At 42.7% G+C, this 13,971-nt stretch overlaps 1 protein-coding gene across 3 annotated transcripts in view; it reads left to right on the top strand.

Annotated features, from left to right (window-relative positions):
* Positions 1-4,293: 4,293 nt before the first annotated feature.
* The window catches only part of AKAP11 (A-kinase anchoring protein 11), a 44,603-nt gene continuing 34,925 nt past the window's right edge, over positions 4,294-13,971 (top strand). Inside the window, exons 1-2 of one of the 3 annotated variants that reach the window (XM_051625354.1) lie at positions 4,294-4,373; positions 9,677-9,784. In XM_051625354.1, coding sequence (XP_051481314.1) covers positions 9,725-9,784 — 60 coding nt within the window. In that variant the 5' untranslated portion in view covers positions 4,294-4,373; positions 9,677-9,724. Of the gene's footprint in view, positions 4,374-5,005; positions 5,034-9,619; positions 9,785-13,971 lie in introns of those variants that run through there. The other 2 variants (XM_051625363.1, XM_051625373.1) reach the window with 2 other exon arrangements.

Here is a 13,971-nt window from a genome sequence, read left to right as displayed (position 1 = left end):
GAAAAAAACCAGTAATAGCTGCATCATAGTTATACATAGAAAGATTAGGTTTTCGCTGTGGAAAAAGGGAGTGAAAATATTCATGAACACACAAATAAAAATGACTTCTCAAACTGGAAATGAGAGATTCAAGAAATACTCAGTGAAACGAAACCAGAAAATATCATTGCATTACACCATAACACCATAAACCCAACCCTTGTCAGAGACAAATGCCATGGTGCAACCCTGGCCAAAGATTCATGACAGGATGCGTAATGAAACTAGGCACTTGGTCGAAGAGCTCCAGTATGGTAGTTGGTAGCTGGTAGGTGTGTCAAGAGTGTTTTCAAGGAGACACTGAGTGAAGAATAAATGGCAAAGTGAGTCAACACATGGGCATGCACCTGGTGGCAGAACAAGCCCATTTAAGCTGTTTCCATTCTCGGTTGTCTCTCTGCTGTCCCCAGTGCTACGCTGACACATTTATTATGTTGGAGAACTGGATCAGCAAAAAAGGAAGGAAAGCAGGTTGTTTTCTAGTCCTCTCAGTTCAATCTCATTTACTGCTTGAATTCACAAATGTTCACGCTGGCACAGTCCAGAAGCAGTGCAGATGCAGAAGCAGGTAACGGGGATGGGGAGCAGAAGGGTATGTTATAAACAGATAAGCCACTAGAAGTCATTCATTAAATTAGTACATTACGAGCATTAGACTTTGGGGGGATGAAACAGTATCAAGCACAGCAGATCCTTCCCAGCTTGCTATGAGGGGATCAATGGAAAGGCTTACCCAGGCTTTGAGAGCGGAAGCATATGCTGTGCCGACTGTTCAAGGCAGGAATACCAAGACTACGTGTTACCTATCTGCCTTTGAGAAGGCAACCTCTGTTATTATACATTGCACCACTGTAGTTTATTGGATGTAATTTAAAATCTTGCCTGAACTTAATAAAGCTTTAGTTATACAGGGATATTTTTCAGAGGGAGTATCATGAAAAAACAGCCCCAACAAACCCCGAACTCAACACAATTATGAAACTGAGTATTTGTGCACAGAGGAAAAAAAAAAAAAATCTAAGTAGGGAAGGTACTAGTAAGAAAATGGATGGAAAATGGCCATGAAGTTACAGCCTAGTTCTTCATCTCCTTTTATAGAACTGGCATTCAATACCTTAGGGAGATGACATACAAGTCAGTCTGAGATAATCTTTCAACAAGTTGCTCCAAGCTAGTGATCCTGAAAATGCCAAGCTGAAAAGACAAGGGCAGACAGTGACTCAGGATAGGTCCAGGGACATGACCATATTTCTGACAAAGATTCTAAAGATGCTTATTTTTTATACTGAAAGTGCAGGCAGAAAACAGTACAGGTGCATGATTCCAGCCAGCCAGCTTTGCCTGATGCTCTTTGAGCTCACTGAGCCTAATCTTGTCTCCCACACAGGGACTGATGTTCCAAGCCTGGCCTTGACCTGTCCCTGTCCCCATGGAGGTGCCGAGTGTCCTAGGCTGGATCCCTACCCCGCTTGCCCTGCTCCCTGGCTGGTGCTAGTGGGATGGGCTCCAACTGGTCAGCCCCTGCCCTGAAAAATAGAAAACAGAACACAAAATATCAGTCCAGAAATCAACACTCTATTTCTTCATAATTGATATACATTTTAAGAAGTGTTCGTTGACCAGCCAAGTTTCCTGTGCTTTTCCATAGGCAGTATTCAAATAAATTGTAAAAAAAAAAAAATAAAATCACTATTTCAAAGAAATCCCCATTTTTATTATGGCATTAAAACCCTTTTTTCCCCCCCTAACAAACAATGGTGTGCTGTGGGTTATGTTTCATAGTTTCCTGACAAGGGTAAATCTTGATTTTTCCCAGGGTTTTGGCAGGGAGCCATAGGAACTCATTATTCTGAATAGTCTCAGGGGTATTATGAAACAAAGGGAATAAAAGGTTTGAATTTATTTTTATAGCATGCTTTCTCATGTTTACTTTGCTTCCAGATCTATTTTGTTTTCAAAATTTTTTATTTACTGGAAGTCTTGATACTTGATAAACAACAAAACCCTCTTACAGAATTTTTAACTGTAATGAAAACTGAAAAGTATTTTGAATGAATTTTGAATGAAGGAGTTTGTCAAAAAGCGGCTGTTTTTTTGGTTAACCAAAGGGTGTGTAAAACTGTTATAATTTCTTTAATCAAATGACAGTGTATTTCCAAGCCAGGTTAGTCTCAGTGGGCACTGAAATGATGACTAACTTGAGTTAAATTTCATTCTATTATTCATTTACTTTCTCTCCATCCCTGGGAGATGATGGAGAGGTCCCCTGCAGTCCCTGGGAATATGAGAAACCTTTTGTTTGTCCCACTTAGCTGACACACTTTGGAACCAGTACCTTTGCTTCTTTTACCTACCTGGTCTGGGCATGGCTTGTAGGCTTTGTCGCACAGCTTATTAGTTTTTTAGTGTAAATAAAATTAGTTTATCTACCTATTGGCAAAATGACTAAGTTAATATGAAGTGTCGAAAATGATCATACAACCCAGAAAATTTCTATGATCCAGGACTAAACAGAAATAAAAGCTACAGCTTAAGTAAAACCAGAAGCTAGGCAGAAGGAGGATTGTCCAGAAACATAGTGGGAGATCCAGCAGCAAAAGTTCTTTTACCCTTTTCATGGGTTCAGGTCGTACCCAGAAGCAAATGCAACTTACTGGTGAGGCTGCACATCAAGTACTGTGTTCACTCCTGGGCCCCTCACTACAAGAAGGACATTGAGGTGCTGGAGCATGTCCAGAGAAGAGCAACCAAGCTGGTGAAGGGTCTAGAGAATGAGTCCTATGAGGAGAGGCTGAGGGAACTGGGATTGTTTAGTGTGGAGGAGGCTGAGGGGAGACTTCATTGTTCTCTATAACTACCTGAAAGGAGGTTGTAGGGTGGTGGGTGTTAGCATCTTTTCCCAAGTGAATAACAATAGGACTAGAGGAAATGGCCTGAAGTTGTACCAGGGGAGGCTTAGACTAGATATTAGGAAGAATTTATTTACAGTAAGAGTGGTCAGGCACTGGAACAGGCTGCCCAGGGAGGTGGTGGAGCCACTATGCCTTGAGGTCTTCAAAATGTGTACATTTGGTATTTCAGGACATGGTCTAGTGGGCAGGGTGTTTTTTTTTCTGGACTGACTGTTGGACTCAGTGATCTTAGAGGTCTTTTCCAACTGCGATGATTATGTGGTATCTGTAATAAGGACGTCAGGGTAGGATCTGTCTTTCTCTCCATAAAGTGAGACTGGTTACTTTGAAAAAGCTAGGCAGCTAGCATTTTTTTATCTACTAATTAATTGAATTTTTTTTCCTACTTCCTCTCCCAGTACCCAAAGTTTTGGATTCTTGCTGAATTCAGCTTTGGGAGCTCTTTCTTTTCTGTCTTCCAGAAGCTGTTGCAACCACATCACCTTCTCTGCGCCTGTAGCCACAGTGGGACTCTGGTTCTGTTGTTCCTTCTCCTGAGGTTCACTCTGTAGGCTGGGTCTCAGAAAGATCTGTTCCGTATTTCAGGAGTCTCCCCTGGGGATACAGTCGTTAGTGAACAACCTTCAACTATCCACTGCATGTTATTCCACGCACTTCCTCCTTTGTGTCATCCTTGCTGCCAGCTTAGCGTCTCAAGGAGCTGCTGCTGCAACGGAGTGATGCTGGGAAGCTGCGAAAGGCTACTGTTCCCGTGCAGACAGAAAGAAATCCCAGCCCCTAACAGCACATGGGGTTAATTACACACCTCTCTGTAGCTTTGCAATTTTAAAATCAATCCCGTTATTTCCTAGGGAAAACAGCGCACATGACGCACCGGGGAACCTGGCAGCAGCGTGTTTAACAAGGAGCGGGGAGGAAGGCAGCAGGCATCTCAGCCAGGGCCTGACAGCTGTCTGCCTGTGCCTCATCGGACTAAAACCAGGCTCTGTCCTCCAGCTCACCCGCCCGGCCAGGCCAGACCAGCCTGCGGGAAAGCGAGCCTGGCGCCAGAGGCTCTCAGGAGCAACCAGAACCCACCTGCGGCCCCGGCTGGCGAGGCAGGCAGGACCCACCTCACCGGCCTCCCTTCCCCCGCGGCTGGGCGGCCAGAGCTCAGCCCCCCCCCGCCTCCCGGGGGCTCCGCCAAACCCGCCACCGGCGCGCGCCGCAGGGGAAGCGCCTCCCGCCACCGGCGCGCGCGGCGGGGCGCGGCTCCCGTGACGCGCTCCCGCCCCCCACCCCGGCCGGGGGGGCGGGGCTGGCGGGAAGCGTCGCGAGAGCGGAGTCTCGCGCCCGGGGGGGCGGGGCGGCGGGTGCTGGCTCCGGCGCCCCGGGTGGGGAGGTGGCCGCGGGTGCCGGGCGCCGAGGAGCCGAGCCGGGCAGGTACGGGGCGCCCGCTCCCATCGCCCCCCGCCCTGCTTGGGAGGGGGGGAAGGGGGGGGGGGGGCTCTGCCGCTGCTGTCCCGGCGCCGGGCGGGGGGCAGCGCCGAGGCGGGGCGCGGCCTGCCGGGCGGGGCTGGCTCCCACAGGTGGCCCCGCTCCCTGGGGACGCGGGGGGGGACGGAGCATCCTCCGCCGCCTCTCCCCGCGGGGAGGAGGCGCGGCGGCTGGCGCCTGCCCAGCGGGAGCCGTGTGGCCGGGGGAGCAGCGCGGCTCCTGGCGGGCCCGGCGGCCCGCACCCCCGTGAGGGCAGGGCGGGACGCGCTTGCACCGCAGCGCGGAGGGGCGGGCGGGAGCGTGTGGGAGGCGCAGCGCTTTGGCCCCGGAACCCGCGGAGCGAGGGTGGGCTGGGTTGGCGGCATCCCTCCCTCCCTCTTTCCCTCCCTCCTTCCCGGTGAGCCGTGTGGGAGGCGGCGGCCTGCGCCGAGGGCCCGCCGGGGGAGAGCCGGGCTGGGAAATCCGGTGACCCCCTCGGCGCGGGTTGTCTGCGGTCGCGGCTGGAGACGCCGACTCGTGTCGCTGTGTTGTTGTGGTCGGTGCACGGGGGCACCGTGCGCTGGTGTTGCCTCCCGCCTCGGCTGGCTTGTGGTTGGTGTGCGTGGGGTAAGTGAGTTCACGCCGCTCTCAGCATTTCGGTTTTTGAAAGTGTCTCCTCCTCCTCCCTCCCTCCCTCGTCCTAATTGTTTTCCTCACAGAAAGAAGGAGGAGGGACGAGCGTTGCTCGTTCGCTTTCTTGGCTCTTCTAAGGAGCTTTCTTTATTCCGGCGTAAATACCTTTCACTGTTTTTTCCCCCCGTTGGTATAAAATGGAGAAAAAAATGGCTATGAACTTCAGGTCCGGCGTTACAGCCTTCTTATTGAGGCCCTCATATAATACCAGAGTGAGATAGGGAGGAAAAAAAAAGTTGTATCTGGAAAAGATCAGTGATGCTAAATCAGTGGTAACATGGTGCACTTGATTTATCCACCTTACGCTTGGGAAGAGTCTTACGTTGCTTTGTATTTGCAGGATTATTTCAGAATTGTGCAGTTAGCCTTTAGTGATACATGCTGCCGATATTTAATTAATGATTGAGAAATTAAGTGTTATTCAATGATGTTGGTCCCGTTGATCCAAGGCTATTTCTTGGTCTGTAGTCAAGGTGAATTTTTTGGGGCACGGTAATTGAATTATGCTATCTTGGTTGATGTATCATAATTTCATTCCCTCTGGGGATCCTTTCTGTCAGCAATTCGTGAAGTATAGTGGTAGAAAGTCTTAAACAAGGTGTAAAAATAGTAAAACAGATTATATTTTCCCCTCTTTCTGGTAATCACTTGATATGATATAACTAAAAAAAAAACAACCCAAAACATAACAGCAAAATAATAAAAAAGTATTCTCTGGTGATGTTTTTTCTGAGGGGAAATGAAGCTGTTTGAGGTAATGCTACATTAGGAATTAGACGTGCTACATTAGACATTAGGAAGAAATTCTTTACTGTGAGGGTGGTGAGGCATTGGAACAGGTTGCCCAGGGAGGTTGTGGATGCCCCCTCCATGGAGGTACAAGGCCAGGCTGGATGGGGCTTTCAGCAACTTGGTCTAGTGGGAGGTGTCCCTGCCCATGCAGGGGGTTTGGAGCTAGATGACCTTTGAGGTCCCTTCCGACCCAAACCGTTTGGTGATTCTGTGGTTCTGTGATACTGATTAAAAAATAATGTTCCCCCCCCACCTTATTTCATATAGTTGTGTTATGTACAAAATACACAGCAATAAAGTACAGAAACTTGAAGTTAATTTTACAAACCACAAAGTCTAGACTAATGGATGTTTCTGGTATGTTGAGCAGTATTTTTTCCCAGGATGTATTTGAGACTCCAGACCCAAGAGCAAGGGGAAAGTGACAAAAAATGCAGCATAAACCAATTAGAACCCAACAAGGAAAAGAAGATCCAACCTTCCATATCTATCATTAGTGCTGAAAAACGATGATGTGTTCCATACACACCCTTCCTCCCTTTTTTTTAGTGTGGATGTGGTCAAGACAACTTGTCATTTTATAAATCGACTTTTGCAAGACTGACAACCCAATTAGTGAAAGAGATAAATAATTAGAAATGAGAAATAGAGAAGAATCCAATAGACTATTCTGCCTGCTTGTCTGTGTAGGCCTGATTAATTTTCAATAGCAATTGTTTTGCTAAGGTTGTAAAAGAAGAGTGCATATTATTGTTTTTTAAGGTATTTGTAATTTCATATTTGGAATTAATCTTTCAAACCTTAGTATTTAATTAAACCTGGGTTTTGCAAAACATCAGCAAAGTTATTCTGGCTGCTTCAGCCAAAGTACACCAAAGTACTTTTTGGAAACATAATTATCAATAGACTGCTGTCCACTGCTTGAATCTTTTATTGGAAGTATAATTGAATAAGAACATACTATATATCATATCTATTGCCTACATGGTTCAAATTCCTCATGTCTGTGTATGCCTTTAACATAGGTATGCACCTGTATAGCTATTTAAGATATTTACTCAATGCATTTGCACTTTACAGAAAAATGTTGCAGTTTTCTTCTATTTTGTCAGGTAATGATTGTCAATACACATTGACTTTTAATAGAACTATGTATAGGATAAGTTTATATAAAGTGATGAAATCCATGACAAAATTCTTGTTGGATTCCCTTAGGCTGCTTTCACTGTTTAGTTTTTCTCCTTAAATGCATCCAAACATGATTGTTAAAGCTCACTAAATTCTTATTACATGATCTGATGACAAAGATGTTGCTCAACAAGTACTGGGAAGATGGATTTAAGGTGAATCAAACTTGTTAGAAAGGTAGAGACGGTTACACTTAGTGTAGGTGTTTATCAGTTACCAGTATCTACTGATGATTATTCAGTAACAGGTGCCATTTGTTCCCCCCATTTTTGGGGGGGTTTTTGAGTTTAGAGTAAGAGGAAATAAAATTTAATAGTCATATATAATATGAAGAACTAAAAAATATTTTTTAAGAGTAGGGTTTATTTACACAAGAAGCAGGCTATTAGCTATTTCCAGGCTGTTTTGTTTGTTAGTGCTTTCACTTCCTTTCCAGTTAGTCTTAAAGTTTCCATACTTCTCAGATTATTGAACCATTGTTATTTTGAAAAAGGATATTTTATGTATTAAAAAAGGCATTTTCAGGTTTAACTGCATTGTTGGACAACTGGATCCCTTCACATTTTTTGGAAATGGATGATGGAGAGTTGAAATGTCATAGGTGCTGGGGAGAACCTGTATAATTCGATTTCTGAAGGACAGGATGAAGACAAGACAAAATGGTTCTAGTGTTGTGTTGGTATTTCTGTCCAGCATCTTTCAGAGCCTTTGTACTGTGATTTACAAGGCTGTTGATTTCATGAGGTAGGTGACACTGCAGGTGAGTCTGTGTTGATGCATGGGTCTCCAGAGTTTACTAGCTGATGCCACAGGAAAAAACTTACTCCCTGAAGGCAGTGTAACTGCAGACTGCTGTTCCTGCGTAAATACTTCGGGTCCCAACATAGGTATGAAGTCCCCTCCATGATTTTATTGTGCCAGGCTTTTGCTGCAAGGAGTGATCAGTCAAAAAATGTAGAGCTCAAGAAATTGACTTGACCCTAGATGAGAAACCAGCTTTTCCCATAGATGGCACTTAAGGATGTGTCTGAGAGTATTTCTCTGAGAGTATTTCACTGATATGATTAGATTAACAGAATGGATTAGCCATTTAAGACAGAGCAGTAGGAACAAGTGAAGTGTGTTTCTTTTTCTTGCTTGATATTGTTTCATGGCTTTTTTTTTTTTAAACATACGAATCTTCCATCCAGAAAAGCTTGCTGTGATTCCAGTTTTTTATTTGTTCTTGTACATGTACCTGCTGCTTCATATAATTGTATTAATTTTCCAAACTTCAGACATCCAGTTAAGAGAGATGCTGTATTCCAGAGATTAAAATCTTGCAGTTTATTTACATAACTGTAACTTTTTTTTGAGGACTCTAGCAAGTTCATCTGTATGAAGGAAAGCAGAAATGAAGGTGGAATATGAATAGAAGTACCAAATTATCTCTTGCCATTGTATTCTTGAGGAGATTTTACTTTTATGGGTGCTGAGGGAGTTGGGATTGGGAGGGTGTGAAGAATATAGTTTCTTGATGCCACTACTCCGAATCTTATTTAAATTACATATCCTCAAGAACAAACCAATATAAATATTTCTTTCCTATATAAAGGTTACATATGTGCTTGAGATGAGATTGAGAAAACCATGCCAGTCAGTTGTGCATAGGAGACCTGTACTCTTTTTGTTTTCTGTTTTGCGGTAACTTTTACATGCATCTGCTCCTTACCTTATTTGTTTTGGATGATTTAGGAGTTCTTTTATTTCTTTTTTCCTCATTACATTGTGTGATTGTGGCAAAATATGAAGCATTGAAACTTCAGTCGTACTTTCTGTCTTTACTAATACACTATATTTACTGCCTGTTTTGTGGATGTAGAGATGAACGAAACAAGCTAGGTTATTCTGTTTCTTTTCATTGCTAGTGATTAGACAAGGAAACTTGAAAAACTTGATTTGATTTAATTGCTGTACTTTTTTTGTTCTTCATGTTAGAATTAGATCTGGGCTCAATAAGGGTAGCTGAGTTGAGCAGAAACTCTTCTGACCAACTTTGTTGAACTAAGAGTGCTGGTAAATGCATCTTTGGTCCCCTGTGTCTTGCCAGCAGAGGCAGGACTGGCAAGTGCCAGGGCAGTGCCAGAGGAGGAGATTGTTGGTACACGTTAGCCTGAGCAGGAGTCATATGTATGTGTTTGTACTACTTACAGTTGACAGAAATAAATAGACCAGTTGATTGAGTAGGTAAGTAGTACATTTCCTCTTGAGATTCTTGAAGGGTAGTTCCAGTGCGTTGTATGGTTTGTCTCCTGATAAACTTCACCAGAGTATCAGTGATAATAAAACAATATTTACTGTAGTGTTTCCCCACCCATTCAACGCAGTCTTGAAATCTAGTTAAAGAAAAATGTAGGAACTAAGGTGTGTTTTATATTTTCTGTACTGGTGTAAAAGTTCATAAGGCAATACTTTTAAAAAGGCACTAATTGGTATGGATGAGGTTTAGAATGCTTTTTAATTGTTTTTATTGGTTCTTGTTTGGTCTACTTGCATTTTCAAAATGTATACAAAGTAAAAGGGGAAACATAATCAAGTATGATTTTTTTTTTTGGTAGGTATTTTTGAGCTGACTTCTTTCATCAAGTGCTAAGACTGGTAAAATCATGGATTTGTACACCAAGGCTCAGAGCAATCGAATGAAACCAAGAATATCTGTGAAAAAGGTAACTATCTGTATTTAAAAAAAAATATTTCAGAGCTTTTTGATCTTTATTGCAACAGTCTTATAATGAACCAAGGGAACTGATAGGTTTAGGGGTTTTTTCTGTTTTTGTTTGTTGTTTTGTTTTTTCTTTAAATGAATCGTAGAATCATAGAATGCCAGGTTAGCAGGGACCTAAAGGATCATCTGGTCCAACCTTTCTAGGTACTACTATAGTTTATATGAGATGGCTCAGCACCCTGTCAAGCTGAGACATAAAACTGTCTGATGTGGGGGAATCTACCGCTCCCCTTGGAAGACTATTCCAATGTTTGACTGTTCTCATGGTGAAAAATTTACCTCTTGTGTCCAGTCGGAATCTCCCCAGGAGCAACTTGTGCCCGTTACTCCTTGTCCTTTCCATGTGACTTCTTGTAAAGGAGCCTTCCATCTTCTTGGAAGCCACCCTTTAAGTACTGGAACATGCTAATAAGATCTCCCCGAAGCCTTATTTTCTCAAGGCTGAACAAATCCAGTTTTCTCAGCCTTTCCTCATATGGCAGGTCCTTCAGTCCTCTTGTGGCCCTTCTCTGGACCCTCTCCATCTTTTTTGTAGAGCAGGGACCAGAACTGAACACAATAATCCTGGTGTGATCTGACAAGCACTGATTATAGTGGGATGATGACTTCTTGATCTCTGCTGGTGATGCCCTTGTTGATGTAGCCCAGCATCCTGTTGGCTTTCTTTGCCACTGCAGCACACTGCTCACTCATGTTGAGCCTGTTATCCACCAAGATCCCTACGTCCCTTTCCACAGGGCTGCTCTCCAACCAGGTGCATATCAGTCTGAACTGTGCTCCTGGGTTACGAGTTCCCAGGTGCAAGACCTTCCACTTCTCCCTGTTGAATTTAATAAGGTTCCTGCTAGCCCACTCCTCCAGGCTGTCTAGGTCATCCCGGAGGGTGGCTCTTCCTTCTGGTGTGTCAACCCCTTCAGTCATCTTGGTGTCATCAGCAAACTTCATCAGGGTGCTCTTGATCGCAACATCCAGGTCACTTATGAAGATGTTAAACAGCATTCGGCCCAATATCAATCCCTGGGGGACCCCACTTGCCAGTTGGAGGAGGAACTATTTACTATCACCCTCTGGGTATGGTCAGCCAGTTCCCCACCCACTGGACAGACCACATGTCAAGGCCGTAACAAGTCAGTTCCTCCAGGAGGAGGTCGTGGGGGACCGGATCAAAAGCCTTGGAGAAGTCCAGGTTGACAGTGTCCACTGCTCGCCCTGCATCAACTGGTGGTTTAATATTGATTGCCTAATATTGCAAGGAGGCAAAGAAACTGTCCTTGCTTTATGCTTTGGCATATTTAGCATAGTTTAACTGGGATACAGAAAAAATTTCAAGGAAGGAGTGGAAAGGAGTGCGTGCCTTTTCCTTGCCTTTTGTTTAAAGTGATATGATGAAACACTGGTGTGTTTATTTCCTAAAATTTGCCTTTTTCATTGGAGTGTAACTTTTATTTTGAGCACAGGAATTTCAAGTTTATGTCATAAATTAAAATACAAATATGTAGTGTATGTTGAAAACTGTTCTGTGAAGTTCATGTTCTGACTTTCTGTAATAGCTTTATCTTTACATCTTGGTTTCTTGACTGGCTTATCCCTGTGTTTGCATGACCTTCTAGGCAGTGCTCTGGTGAAAAATAGAATATGCCCAGCACTTACAAAAAGATACCAGTGGGGTTTTTTAACAGTATTTATCCTTTATTATTTGGTCACTTCAGCTTAGAGGACATAAATACTCTTCCTCAAATGTTCTTGCAACTTTACTGTAGGCACTTACTGAAATTAAAGTTGCAATTTATCCTGAAGGAAAAAAAAATATGTATCCAATTATAAGCATTAAGTACAGATGAGTATTTTTGTCATTCTGTTCCTATTACTAATAAGTTATTTATTTACAAGTGTGTACAATGCTCAAGAGCAGAAGCTGAGCTAGAAAGTGTCTTGTCACATGAAAATTACTTTTATTTTATTCCATAAGCAGATTTTGTGGTTCTAAGGAAACAAATTCTGTGATACAGGTTCTGTAGAAACTTCTTGAAGGCAAAGGTAAGCATTAGGAGTCTGCTAGGCTGGTAATCACTTGTTCCGGGTCCTGATCTGGAATATTAACTGCCATCCCTTAAGCAGATTGTAACTGTAGGTGATGTTCTTTTGTTTAACATCTGGTATAAAAACTTTTATTTTATTGGTTTATGAGACATCTCCAGCTGAAATAGAGTTCTGTTACTACAGTCAAGTCATTCTGTGTTCTCAACCTGAACATAGTGTTCATAAAGGATTTTAGAGGACTTTTTCAGTCTGCCCTTTTCTTTGTTTTTCTTTTTTATTTTTTTTTTTCTTTTAAATTTAGGAACTAAAACACAACCCTAACTTCCCCTAGGGTTTTTAGACCTTTGGCTTGCAGAAACATCTTTCTAATAGTGAAAGTGACCAGTGATTCCTCACTGATTCCAGTGGTTGCCTAAAATACTAGGTCTGTGAATTTCTCTATTAATTGCCATCAAGCATGCTGGACTGTGTGCTTCTAGGAGCTTGAATTCCACCCTTCTTGGGTGTCTTTCAGAATTCTACATTTTCATACAGCCAGGCTTCGATGTTCTGGTCTGTAGCTGCCTCCTCTTGATTCTTCCCTGAGGAGTGGCTGCTTGTAGTGTGGAATTTTCATCCTTTCTCACAAAGTCAGGCAGCACTATGTTTCATCTTCTCTTGATTGACAATTTGCTGTCTGATTCATGTCCTCTTTGTAGTAACTTTATAATTCTCAATGGGGATTGTTGCAGTAGCACTTAAGAAGTAAGTGAATGGTTGGGGTATGCACATGTAAAGCCTAAGTTTCCATTTTTACAAAATTACTTCAAAATATTCAGTCCATTTAAATATTACAGCACACGAAATCAGGAAGAGCTATTTTGTTACTTAAGAGCAGGAGCTACATGACTCTACAGCACTGGACTTGACTTCTCTGCAGATCTGGCAACTTCCAGGTTTGTGGGTTTTTTGAAATGTTAGAGAGCAGTTGTTTCAAGCAGTTAATGAGACCGGTTAGTACAGAATTTCTTCCAGTGTACTGTGGAAGACCAATAGATAATGACTTCTTGATTTGCTGGCCACAAATGCAGAGCTTTGAATTGCTTATTTGAACTAGAGGCCTGTCAAGGGTTTTCATTATTCAGGTCTGTCTTGCTCTGTGCACATTTGAGGATATTTGTGTTTTTTCCCTAGTAGGACTTAGTAAGTTCAAAATCTGTGCTCACAATTGAAATAGCATTTCTTGTGAAATGTGTGGCTTCAGAATTTCTGTGAGGAAAGAGTATGCAGGCCTAGTAAGTACAGCCTTATAGATTGTTTTTTTTTGCCTATTTGTTGATGTATATTGGAAGTAGTTGTACTTTCATAGTAATAAATTGCATCCTTTCATGGAAGATGACCTCTTGTCCTTACCTAAACTGACCTGATGGTCTTGGGAAGTTGTTTGTTTTCAGTTTTTAATGTAGTTACCTCTCCTAGACTGAAATTGTGAGAGAACTTGCTTTCATTGTCTGTTGGATAGGAGGGTTTCTCTGAGATTCAATTGAGTCCTTAGCTGCCACAAGCACATTTTTTATAAGAATATGGAAATATTATTAAGTATAGTCTCACAATTAATGAAGGAAAATTAAAAAAGCTCCAAACAATGACAGACCTACTGCTGCTGTTAAGTCTCAAAGAGCCACAGTGCTGTAGTAGCTAAGAATCATGAATTCCAGGCTGAAGCTATACACAGCAAATTTGTACCTGTTTGTTCATGGGTGTCATTATTCTTCAAGTTAAATAGGATTTTTATTTTGCTGATGTTCACCCTCGTCATGTTTTCACAGATGGTGATCTGTCCTCTGTTAGCCTTGGTTTTTAGAAACTGTTTAGACTAAGGTTTTAGTCTGCTTTTATATGAAAGCCTCTGCATTCCAGCGATTATCCTTCATAGTCCTACTTTCTGTGCTTGTTGTGAGTTAATCTTAGATGATACTGTATGTGCGATTACACAGAATGTCCTTCTCAGTGACTCAGATTATGTCAGTTCTTTCACTAAGGGATGTAAGGTCACGTTTACTGTTTTCAGTGCTGTATCTTATTGAACGTTCCTTACTGTACCATGAT

This window comes from Apus apus, chromosome 1 (genome assembly GCF_020740795.1).
Source record: "Apus apus isolate bApuApu2 chromosome 1, bApuApu2.pri.cur, whole genome shotgun sequence".
In the NCBI taxonomy this organism is placed as follows: Eukaryota; Metazoa; Chordata; class Aves; order Apodiformes; family Apodidae; genus Apus; species Apus apus.
The sequence above is the reverse complement of the archived record's forward strand: the minus strand, read 5'-3'. Positions and strand labels throughout refer to the sequence as shown.